The following is an 11,922-nucleotide window of genomic DNA, read 5'->3' as shown; positions in this document are numbered from 1 at the left end:
TCGGAGCCATTGTTTCGGTGTCATGGTCCGCTTAGTCTTGAGTTTTCTGGTGCTACGTCTTGATTACGGAATGTGAATTTACAAGAGTGGACGGCAAACGGATCGGGAAGATCTGCGGGCGCCGCCATGCTAGTGGCTGCACGAAGCCAGAGGCCAGGAGCGCCTCCGAGCGGGAAAGGGTGGTCACTGGGTCACGCTCTCGGCACCTGACTTGGGGGCGGGAGCGGGGAAAGGAGGAGCAAGAGACCCGGAATTGAAGAGGTCCTCTGGTCTGGTTTTCCGGTGCTTTAGGCTTTTACCGCCCTAGACGCGGCTTCGGTGTCTGCCGACCTTCGCCCCCCGGACCCGCAGGATGGCGAGAGTCTGGGTCTGCGCGGGAGGCGCCGTCTTCTTTCTCTCCTGTCTGCTTTTGCATTGGCGCTTCAGTGGCTCTCTGGTGAATAGCGGGGATGCGGCTGAAGGGTGAGGGTGGCGCCGAGCGGTGCAGCCCCAGAGGCACCAAACCCGCTCCTGGGCTCAGCAGCGGATCACTCGTCTTCTCTGTTAGTGTTAAAAAGTGTGTGTGTGTGTGTCGGGGCTGGGGAGGTGGCGCGGAGGTTGAGAGCTCTTGCAGAGGAGTAGGGTTCGATTCCCAGCACCAACTTGACGATTCCCCCAGTGTAACGCCTGTTCCAGGGGACCCGATGCCCTTTCTGGCCTTTGTGGGTACATGGTGCACATAAACTCACCCAGGCTCACACACATACGTCTAAATACATCCCTTTAAAACAACAACAACAACAACACACACACACACACACACACACACACACACACACACACACACACTGGATTTTCTTCCCCAGGTCTTTCTATACTCACCCAGGCTCACACACATACGTCTAAATACATCCCTCTAAAAAAACAACACACACACACACACACACACACACACACACACACACACACACACTGGATTTTCTTTCCCAGGTCTTTCTATACTCTCGAGTCATTTGCAGACTTTTATTGTGGTTGTTTTGATCTTTAGACACAAAACCCTGTTTCTTTACAGTTATTCTGACTACCTTCTGGTTGTCAAGGTGAGCTGTAAAGATAAATAAAAGATACACACATATATACTTTTTTTTAAACCTGGAAGGCAAACAATCTGAGGTTTATTTTATTTTATTTTATTTGAGGTTTCAAGGACATTTGCTTTTTACATACCCTGGAGAAAGGAGGATGTTCTTTTCCGGCTGGATTTGGATTGGCCCAAGTATTCAGAATACTTCACTGGTTCGACATTTTCTGTTGCAGTTGACTCCCTTAACGGGTTAGTTTACGTAGCTCAAGTAAGTAGAATTAGTATTTATTATATGTGAGCCTGTGAGGTCCAGAGATCAGGGTGTGAATGTGGAGATCTGAGGACAACTTTTGGGATTTGGTTTCCTTCTCCGATGAAAGATTTCAGGGATGGAACTCAGATTGTCAGGCTTACTTAGCAAATATTTCTACCTGCTCAGCCATCTCCCCAACTAGAGATTTTTTTTAAAATATGCACATTCATTTGATTACAACAAAAAAGAATGAAAGAAGAACAGTTAACCTGAGCATGACAAAAAGGAAAAAAAAAAAAACCCAGTAAGGGAAGAAGTGACTTGCCACCCAAGATAGCCAATTGCATTTATAATATTTATAAATATTTTATTACATTTATATTATACTAATTATGCAACTTAATTTTGAGTTGGCTTCAAGCACACATTTTCGATTTGTATGGGATAGATGTTATTATTAAGTTTTGAAGTTTGCTTTTTACACTTTATGAAGTTTCTCAATGATCCTTTCATTTTGATTTCTCTCTGACAAAAGTAAAGATTAGCATTCCTATGAAGAGATTCTAAGCAGTTATTTTTGTATGCCTTCAGAGAGGGGATGACATCCCCAAGGTGTTAGTGTTCACAGAGGACGGATATTTCCTCCGAGCCTGGAATTATACAGTTGACACACCCCATGGTATGTTTGTCTCCAGCACACCGTATGAACAGTCCGTCTGGATCACAGACGTAGGAAGTGGTATGTGTAGTGTTGTCTATTAAATTGCCTTGCTAGATGGAATTCAGGTCTTTGCCTGTGTTCTTGCTTGTGCATTTTAAGGCTAGCATTGCTAAATCTAATCATAATTTCTTTAATATTCCACAAAATCATGGGTTTCTACAAATCTGTATCACATTCCTGTTGAATCAAGAAATTCAATGATGCTGTAATCATGATCTTTAACTTGTCAAGGGAACGTGTACGTGTGCATTGCATGACGGGTGTGTAGGCCAGAGTGTCATTCCTCAGGGCTATCAACCTTGTCTTTTGACACAGGATCTCTCACTGGCCTGGAACTCACAGTCTACGTTAACTGGCCAGTGAGCTCTAGGGGTCATCCTTTCTTTCCCGTCTCAATGATGGGATTACAGTGCACACAAACCTACTCAGTGGGTTTTTTGTTTTGTTTTTTTCTTACATGGTTTCTAGGTATGGAACCCAGCTCCTTGTGCTTGAGTGACAGGCATTTTCCTGAAGACTGAACTATCTTCCTCCCACCACCACCCTTTTCCCCTCCCCCCAGTTCAGGATCCTTCTCCTTTGAACCTTCAGTTGCTCTTCTCAGACTAAGTCTCTACCTCCTCTGTAAAGTCAGATGTCAGTATTTTAAGTTGATCAGTGGACTCTTAACTCCCGTTTATACCAGTTGTCTTTTGAAAGAGTGAACGAGGTGACAAGAAGTTGCAGTTTGTTGCCCAGAGAGAACAGATTTGCAGAAACTAGTGTTAACAGTTTGGAAATGCTGCTGACTTAAGCATGTCCGAAACCTTCCTACCGTCAGATGTTTTCAGTAGACAGTGTTGAAAATCAAAGTAGGCTTTACAGCTGCAGGGGAACTTAGCAGAGACAGCACGCCCCCTGTGCTGCTGCTGGTGCGTCCTGAGCAACAGCAGAGGCTGCTTCTGATGCCTTGCCAGTGCAGCAGGCCTGGGATCATCAGGGAGGGTCTTGCTAGTGTCCCTTGGTCTGGTCATGTCCCTGGCTAGAAGGACATCCTGCTTCGCCAGTGCCTGATAATTCACATACCATTGTTTAGAACCAGTGAGGCCTGGGTTTTGATGAGTATAACTGTTGTCAGTCACACTTGTTCACAGGATGCAGAAGATTCCTGGGCTTTGGGTAGTGAGCATGTGATCCACTTCATTTAGTCTTTAAATGTTGGTTAAACATCTCAAGACTGGCAATTGAAGTATGTTAAGGCTGCCCACTTCTCTGAATCTACTCAGGAAAGCATAACTTTTCAGTCCTTCTTCCTTTTATCTCTTTTCTCCTCCTTTCAGATGCTCCCCAAAGCCTGGCCATGCCTCTCTGAACATCCCATTCCACCATGAGGCTGCTCACAAGCTGCATGGTTTCCTCAGTTCCTCTTCTCCGTCCTCCTCTCCCAGGCAACTGTTGAGATCTACAGCTTGGCTCCCTTGGAGTTCTTCTTTTAAGTCCTAGTCAAACTGGTCTTGAACTTCAAAGTAGATCTAGGAGCTGAAGAGATGCTCAGTGGTTTAGAACATTTATTCTTCCCAGTGACCTGGGTGCAGTTCCCAGCACCCACATGGCAGCATACAACCATCTGTAACTCCAGTTACGGGGGAGCTGACACCCTCTTCTGGCCTCTCTGCTGTACACAAACCTACATGCAGGCAAACACTCACATACAGAAAATAAGGTAAAATAAAATAGCCATATAAAAAACTCTTGAAAGTATATCTGAGTTTACACAATACTGTAATGAGGTTTGACTCTTTTCTCTCTTCTCTGTCCCTGGAATTCACTTGAAAGACCTTTACTTTTAATTTATTCTGTTCACATCATCCTTTAAAAAGAAGAAAAAGAAAAACTTCCCTGGTTCCCAGAAATAATTGCAGCACAGATGATCTCATTCCTTCCATTGTGTCTTGTTTTCCGCCCTCATATCCGAGAAACTATTTTTATGCTCTTCCCATTTTTCAAATGAATTGATTCCTTCAAATGAAGATTTGGCTGCAAGTCAACCACTTAAAAAAATTATAAGTACTCTATCTCCCTTTCCAAGTCTTTAGAAACTTTGAAGTGAGCTTTCTCCAATGTATTGTGTTCTCTGTGTCTAAAAAGTTCGACTCCAGCATTCAGGTCCAGGACAGTAGTCAGGTGGCTCTCCAGGTAGACTTGTAGTGCTGACCGACTCACGTGATTTCTAGTAAACCTGGTGCGTCAAATCAGCCTTGGGATGCCTGGCAGCTACTTGGGCCTTCTGTGCCTTCAACCTGGCCTCTGCTAAACTGCTTCATGATTGCCCTTATTTGCTCTTAATTCACTTTATGCTTTAACTTGTAAGGTCATTTTAGCACCAAGATTATTTTTCTCTCAAGAAGTGATGAGTGTTGAATTTGTTTCTGCTGAAGAACATGTCATTTGTGGAGGAAAAAAAAAATCTGTGTTAGTTATAGAGAATTTTTTTGTTGACTTAGAAAAATTTGAAATCTGTACATGGATGATTGAAATAACAGCTTTGAATGTAAGTTGCTTGTCTTTTAGTTCCTTCTTGATTTATTTTACAAGCAGTGTGTTTTAAACGAGAAAAATATACAGTTATCCTCAGCTTTCTGTGTAAATGAGCCAGCGTTTTTGTGTGTTCCTTTGTGTTTGGAGTCCCGATTTTGGAGTGATTACATACTAATTCATCACCAGGTTTGCGCATACCTTATGAAGGGCTGCTTGCTGTCTCCTGTCGTAGTTACATGTGTGAGAGTCTGTGGCTTCTGTTGCCGTCCCAGCCTAGTGAAAGATTTGCCTTTAGCTTTTAGAAGCTGTGACTGCTGAGCGATGCTGGTAACACGTGCTTGTCTCTCTCTGCAGGGTCCTATGGTCATACTGTTAAAAAATACAACCCCCTGGGTGATCTTGTTCAAGTCTTGGGTACCCCAGGCAAGAAAGGCACTGGCTTGAACCCACTGCAGTTTGATAACCCTGCAGAATTATATGTAGATGACGTGGGAGAGATTTACATTGTGGACGGAGACGGGGGACTGAATAACAGACTAGTCAAATTGTCCCAAGGTAAATGCTTTAACTTGCTATGATCATAAGAACATTATGTTATAGACTGGATTGGATTTGTTTGCTGCTTGGCATAATCTAGTCATATTGCACATGAAGCTGTGTGTAAAGGGCTAAATACACGGAAACCAGTCGGTGGGCTTGCCAACAGCGTGTGATTCTGCTCATGGGCCTCATGTTCACCGGTGTGAAACTTGAAAGAACTTCTGAGACTTTCCTCTCCTGTATATACTGGGGAAGCTGGGTCCCTGCAGGGCTCCTGCAGCTGTGACATTGTAACTCTACCCTCTTCATGTCATTTCCTCCGTGTGTCTCTGACTCTCATACCTCCCTCCTACAAGGATTCGGGGGCTCCTGTGAATCCAGGATGATCTCAAGATCTCTAGTTTAATTTTCTCTTTAAAATCCTGCACCCACAGGCTGCATTCCCAGGTGCAATGTGTTGGGAGTGGACTGGTCTTTTTAGAGAAAGAATTCAATCTGCTAGACTTAGTGACTTCTTCCAGAGACTGGAGGAGACAGTAAACCGATAACAGTGTGTGTGCTGGTACACACTTGTGATTCCTGTGCAGGAGGAGGATTACTAAGAGTTTGGGGCCAGCCTGAACTACAGAGTTCAAGGCCAATCAGGACTGCATAATGTGATTCTCTGTCTCAGGAAAAGAAAAAGAAATTTGAGCAAAATAATGAACTTTTTGTATAAAGGGAACTAGTTTGAAGTAAATGGTGCAGGGACTCTGAACAGTGCTTTAGAAGTCGTCAGAACAGCTGGGCAGTGGTGGCGTACGCCTTTAATCCCAGCACTCGGGAGGCAGAGCCAGGCGGATCTCTGTGAGTTCGAGGTCAGCCTGGGCTACCAAGTGAGTTCCAGGAAAGGTGCAAAGCTACACAGAGAAACCCTGTCTCAAAAAACCAAAAAAAAAAAGTCGTCAGAACAGCTCAGGCAGAGCTAATTAAAGCAGTGGATTGTTTGAAGGAACACATGAACTAGACAGACATAGATAAAGCCAGGAAAAAATACTCAAGTCCTCAGTGTGTAATACTTTTGTTTTTGTTTTGTTTCTTGATTTTTTTTTGCAGTTTGTAAGACAAAGTTAACATGTAAATGCATAAAGCATTCTGTATGTTTCACTGTTCATATATATTTGCCATTTATAGATTTCATGATCCTCTGGCTACATGGAGAGAGTGGAACAGGACCTGCCAAGTTCAGCATACCTCACAGTGTTACACTTGACTCACTTGGTCGGGTAAAAACAGTCTCCTTGTGTTGGGAACAGCACGCATGTGGGTGGGTGGGTGGGCATGTCTTGGTGTAAGTGTCTGGCTGTGTGGCATGTCTTGGTGTATGTGTCTGGGTGTGTGGACTTGGGTATTATTAGTAGGGGCTCTTCTTTCATTTCTGTTGCTGTGATAAACAAACAAACCTGATGGAAAGCCAGGTAGAGAGAAGGAGAAGTCAAGGCAGGAACTTCAGACATCTTTGCTATCAAGTCAGCAGCAGAGAGGAATGAATGTATAGGTACACGTGCTGGCTTGCTCAGACTTATGCATTATTATACAACTCAGCACCACCCCCGTTAGGGAATGATGCCACCCATGGTAAGCTGAGTGTTCTCATGTCAGTTAAAGCAACCAAGACGTTCCCACAGGTCAGCCTGCTGTAGACAGTGCTTGTTGGGTGCTCTGTACCGAGGCCATCCTAGGTTCTGTCAAGTTGACAGTTGAAGCTCACCACAGTGGGCACATCTAGGAAATTTCTCCAGAGTGCCTGTGCATATTTACTCTTCAAATGTTTGGGCCCTATTCTGAGGAAGTTCTCCAAAGACTTAGAAATCAGCAAAATAGATGTCCGTAGTCTTTAAATGATAAAAGAACAGGTAATGAATCCAAAACCCGAAAAGAGATTTTCCTTCTGCTAGGAAAACCGAACTGTAAGTGTTGAAATGTCTCTAGTTCACAAGGGGGGATAAGCTGCCCTGATGGAAAGGGGGCAGATGAGTGCCGAAGCTACTCCTGAGATTTCGGAAGAGCCCTCTGCACGCCCCTATTCTTCCTGCTTCCTTCCTGGGAACAGCAAGCCTCCACCAGGGAACAGAACTGTCTCCCTGCCTCCAGCCCCAGCTACTGCCCCCCTTAGGCTTTTCCCTACCCTTTAAGCAGAAATGCTGCTTCCTGGGATCTTGGGGTTCCCTCCAACAGGCAAGTCGCCACCAGCCGGGTTTAAATGCGCTCCCTGTTTCCTGTGGCAGCTGTGCTGTGCATTGCCACCACCGCTGTTCTGTTGACCACAGCTGCTCCTCTGGAGTTGTAGCTTCCCGTGGGCACGTGCTGAGTGCAGTTTGCTTCATCCCCGACTGGTTCTGGGGGGTCGCACCTGTGTTAAATAGTAAACATTTTGATGTGCAGGGTCTGGGCCAGCTGCCTTCCTTGATGCTAGGCCTACTTATTATTATTGTTTTGCTTTAAAGAGAATTCCACTTTGCAGTTCATGAGAGATCTAAATGCAGTCAAATTCACCCTGGTGAGGACAGTTCCTAGGGGCCAGCAAGATGGTTTGGAGGAACAGCTGGAGATTGCCGAGTGGTGGAAGTTGACAGCCCGTTCTCTACATGCTTGGGATCTTGCCTGTCCATTGCTGCTGTGGGGCAGGACCTTCCACATGCCAGGAGAGCCTGGTCCTGAGCTGCGCCCTAAGCCTGCACCTGATGTTTGTAGCAGGCGGTGGTGGTCTGCGCATTGTGCATGACTCATTTCATCCCCGCCATAGTTACGGGCTTCCTGCTTCCTAGAGAGGCGTTCTCTTCATCACATGCTGAGTACTGAGAAAGAAAGGAAACAATCTGGAATGTCTTCCGTCGTGAGACGTGACTGTTTCTTCCTTGGTCATCTGTCTGCGGCAGGAATGCCCGATCCCTGGGCAAACCTATCTCAGATCAGGAGGAAGCTGGAGACGTCCACTTGTTTGGGCACCAGCCTCTCATGTCCTTGTCTGTGTCTGTTTAAAAAGCAGTCAGTGGCTGTCCACACACACCCGTGAAGATAAAGTCAGGGCCTCTCTGGGCTACACAGACCTAAGAAATCCAAAAGAGCTTCAAGGGCTGTGGTCTGTGCTCTGAGGTGAACCTAGAATGGTGTAATTCATGGATTCCTATGAATGCTATTGGGCATAATCCGAGCCCCTATTTTTTTTCCTTTTATTTTACAATACAATTCAGTTCTACATATCAGCCATGGATTCCCTTGTTCTCCCCCCTCCTGCCCCGTCCCCTTCCCCCCAGTCCACCCCCCCCATTCCCACCTCCTCCAGGGCAAAGCCTCCCCCGAGGACTGAGATCAACCTGGTAGACTCAGTCCAGGCAGGTCCAGTCCCGTCCTCCCAGACTGAGCCAAGCGACCCTGCATAAGCCCCAGGTTTCAAACAGCCAACTCATGCAATGAGCACAGGACCCGGTCCCACTGCCTGGATGCCTCCCAAACAGATCAAGCCAATCAACTGTCTCACCCATTCAGAGGGCCTGATCCAGTTGGGGCCGAGCCCCTATTTTATTACAGGAGTGCCGTAGTAACTCATTACAGTCTATAAAAACCGGAATTAAACCCATTATGATTTATGTGTTTTTAGCACACCCAAGCTTCTTCCTCTTCAGTGAGTCTGTACTTTGGACCCATCCCAGTAGTAACAGATAGAGGTTTAGAGATGGGAGAGAGCGCCTGAGCCTCCTGGCGGCAAGGCTGCGCCTCTCTGCCTTGTGACCTGGCTTAGGGGGCTGCTCAGGTGTGCAGTGGTGGTGAGTGGTAGAGGCTGCGTGAGTCGGGCCATCGGTGTCTTTGATGTGCACAGTGGCGGAGGACTCAGGACTTCATTTGCTCGCACGGTTAATGGGGTTGATGGCCCTGTGCGCGCTGGGGCAGAGGCAGATGCACTGTAGTAGACTGTAGTGTTTGCACTTGTTCGTGCATTTCAGACAGAGTGGAGTGGAGGGAGGCCATCTTCTTTAGGGTCCTCTAAACATGAACTGAGACAATGGTGTGGAGCTAAGAAAACAGTCACGTTTCTTCTCCTGTGGGTCTCTTCCAGCTGACGTGATTTTGGTTTCTCAGGTGTGGGTTGCCGACCGAGGAAATAAAAGGCTCCAAGTGTTTGATAAAGACACCGGAGAGTGGTTAGGAGCATGGGACAGCTGCTTCACAGAGGAGGGACCTTCGGCTGTGAGGTAACCATTGCTGTTTATTTTAAATGCTTGTTTTAGCTGGTTGTGGGCTCCACTTCTGAAGAGCAGCCGAAGGTTTCCAGTGCTCATTGTCAATTTTAAGGAGGGGAAATGGGAGGAAACAAGTGCCCAAAGACTAGTCTGTAGTTTTCTAATCCTTTGCAAGATTTCCAGTCACAGAAGGAGGGTCAAAACTTGAGTCCACACTGTTGGACCTCCTGAACTTCTAATTCTCCATTCGTTATGTTGTGCTTGTTTTAATGTAGGCATGTCATTAGCTTTATCCACTGTCACAGACTTTACACCAGTTTGACTCCTTCAGGCAGCGATGGCCATCACTGAGCACTGCAGAGGACACATGCATTGAAAGAATGCTCATCATTACTGACTTCTCCTTCTTCCTAGGTTTACCCCGGATGGGCAGTACTTGGTTGTGGCCCAGCTGAACCTCAGTAGGCTGTTGGTTTTGGCGGCACCGCCATCTGGAAGCATCGGAGAGTGTTCTGTGGTCAGCACCATCCAGCTGGCAGATCAGGTTCTACCACATCTTCTAGAAGTTGACAGGAAGACCGGCGCAGTCTATGTGGCAGAAATTGGGGCAAAACAAGTCCAAAAATACGTTCCGTGGCACAGCCATACCCCTGCCTTCGGAGCTTAGTGCCTCCTTCCCGGAGGAGCTTCAAGTAGCAGTTCAGAGCCACAGAGTCGCTGTGTTGAAAATCATCAAGGCACAGGGTCATTTTTACCTCTTCTACCAGAGAAGTGTGTTGGTATGTCAGTAAGGCCATGTTTTTCTTGTGGTTCTTGGGACTTAGTTTTACAACTAAGTGTGTAAGAGGTTGTTTTTTCCTTTTTGATGATCCAGGGCGTTGAACTCATAGCCTCATGCATGCCATGCCGAGCTGCGTCTTCACATAAGCAGCTTTTAAAGAAAGAAGTGCAGTTCTCAAATGGGCTCCTGATGGGGACCTGTGATTGTAACCACGTTACTTGTGTGGGTGGATGAACTCTCTCTGGGCTCCTAGGGTAACCTTTTGATTTCCTGTGCAGAACTGGAAACTACTGGTTCATTTAATTTTTGCAAAATGGACTGTGAGAGATTGTGGTTGGGCTGGCTGCTGAGTAATCTGAGGCGTGCAGAGTGCCATGCCCGGTACGGAGGTCTGAAGTGAAGCAGCAACCTTGTCTGCCTTGCGGTCCAGCAGAGAGACAAGTGGACATGGAGACAGACGGGAGGAACCGTGCGGGGTGGATTCATGCAGACTGCAGGCAGTGGCAGTGTGGGCTGAGATTGGCCGCGAGATGAATGAGATAGAGGCAACATTATCATCCAGGTAGAGAAGGCCTGAGACTTACAGACTGCCCATGAACTCTGGGGGAAAACCAGGTTTTGGTCTCTTAGCTACAAAATGCTTAACGTCACCCTTTACAAGTAAGATTGCAACAGCCAGCGTCTAAGCACTTTACTAAAATGAAGATTTACCAATGGTATTTTGAGAGAGTGCTAGCAATAAGTCCCCTCCTCAGTATTGCCCATGCCATATTTTAGAATAAACTCACTTTGCTAGTAGCATTAATCTACCTCCAAGACATTTAGGGGAGTTAGAACCATTCACACGGAAGTGTGCCAAACACTTTGAGGGATCATGATCAATCTCCCTGCCTCTCCTGCTCTCGTCCTACCTGAATACTGGCCTTCACGTGCAGGTTCTGTGCTTTTCAATTTGTTCTGGTTTATTCTAGGTTTTGATGGACCCTTTCCCCCTCAGGGTCTTTCGCTCGCTTGTCCACTTTGCTCCACTCTGTCCCTCACTGTCCCAGAGTTACATGGTGACGTGTGCAGCACCAGGGAGGCCTAAGCTAACTCTACTCTCCACCCACTACCGTTGAAGGGGCTTGGGCCTGTTTAGGTGCATGGGTCACATACAGTGTGGGAGGAAAGTGAGCTTCCTGTTGAAATGTGCTAGATCCCAAGGCTCATACATGTGTCCCTGCCACTCACCAGACTATGATTCAGAAGTCATCTTAGTCTTCTTTTAGTAACAAGGGAATATCATTCTTTCCTCATTCACTGTTGCTGTGTGGATTGGATACATACCAGGCACGGATACCTGGATCCTGGAGTGCATTACAGGATGGTCTGAGATGGCCTTCCAACTGTCTTGGTCATTCCATCACATGCCAGGTTTGCCTGACTGTGTTCAAGGTGTCTACAGAACGAGTCTTCATAGGGTGTATGCATTTGCTAATATGACCAATTGATTTGGATGAAAAACAGAAGTGTGAAGCTTGTTTTGTTGGTGAGCCAGAAAAGGATTGCAGCTGCCCCTTTGAGGGAGAGTTGGCCAGCTGAACCGCCTTTGCTATTTCTACAGTATTTTCCTTAGCCTGTTTCTGTAAGCAGTGATTTTTATTGAGGATTTTCTGCACAGACACGTCGTGTTTTGATTGAATCCATCCTTCATTCTCTCCCTTTCAGTTCCTCCCCACCCTCCATCACATTTCCTCCTAACTTCCTGTGCATATGTTCATTCCGAATGAACTTGGTGCTGCCTGGTTGTGCGTGGGTATAGGACGGTCTACTGAACAGGGTAGCCCT

The 11,922-nt window shown here is 46.4% G+C and overlaps 1 protein-coding gene across 2 annotated transcripts; it reads left to right on the top strand.

Moving 5' to 3' along the window:
• Positions 1-116: 116 nt before the first annotated feature.
• Positions 117-11,042, top strand: Nhlrc3 (NHL repeat containing 3). 2 transcript variants are annotated; one of them, XM_006977583.4, is made up of 7 exons: positions 117-436; positions 1,179-1,331; positions 1,908-2,055; positions 4,909-5,109; positions 6,268-6,359; positions 9,214-9,326; positions 9,729-11,042. In XM_006977583.4, exons 1-7 carry the CDS (start codon positions 353-355, stop codon positions 9,979-9,981), a joined length of 1,044 nt encoding a protein of 347 aa, XP_006977645.1. In that variant the 5' UTR covers positions 117-352; the 3' UTR covers positions 9,982-11,042. The 2 variants fall into 2 exon arrangements, with proteins under 2 accessions (XP_006977645.1, XP_076430177.1); XM_076574062.1 differs by having other exon boundaries at positions 418-542.
• The last annotated feature ends 880 nt before the right edge of the window (positions 11,043-11,922 follow it).

Source organism: Peromyscus maniculatus, chromosome 6 (genome assembly GCF_049852395.1).
Source record: "Peromyscus maniculatus bairdii isolate BWxNUB_F1_BW_parent chromosome 6, HU_Pman_BW_mat_3.1, whole genome shotgun sequence".
In the NCBI taxonomy this organism is placed as follows: Eukaryota; Metazoa; Chordata; class Mammalia; order Rodentia; family Cricetidae; genus Peromyscus; species Peromyscus maniculatus.
The sequence above is the reverse complement of the archived record's forward strand: the minus strand, read 5'-3'. Positions and strand labels throughout refer to the sequence as shown.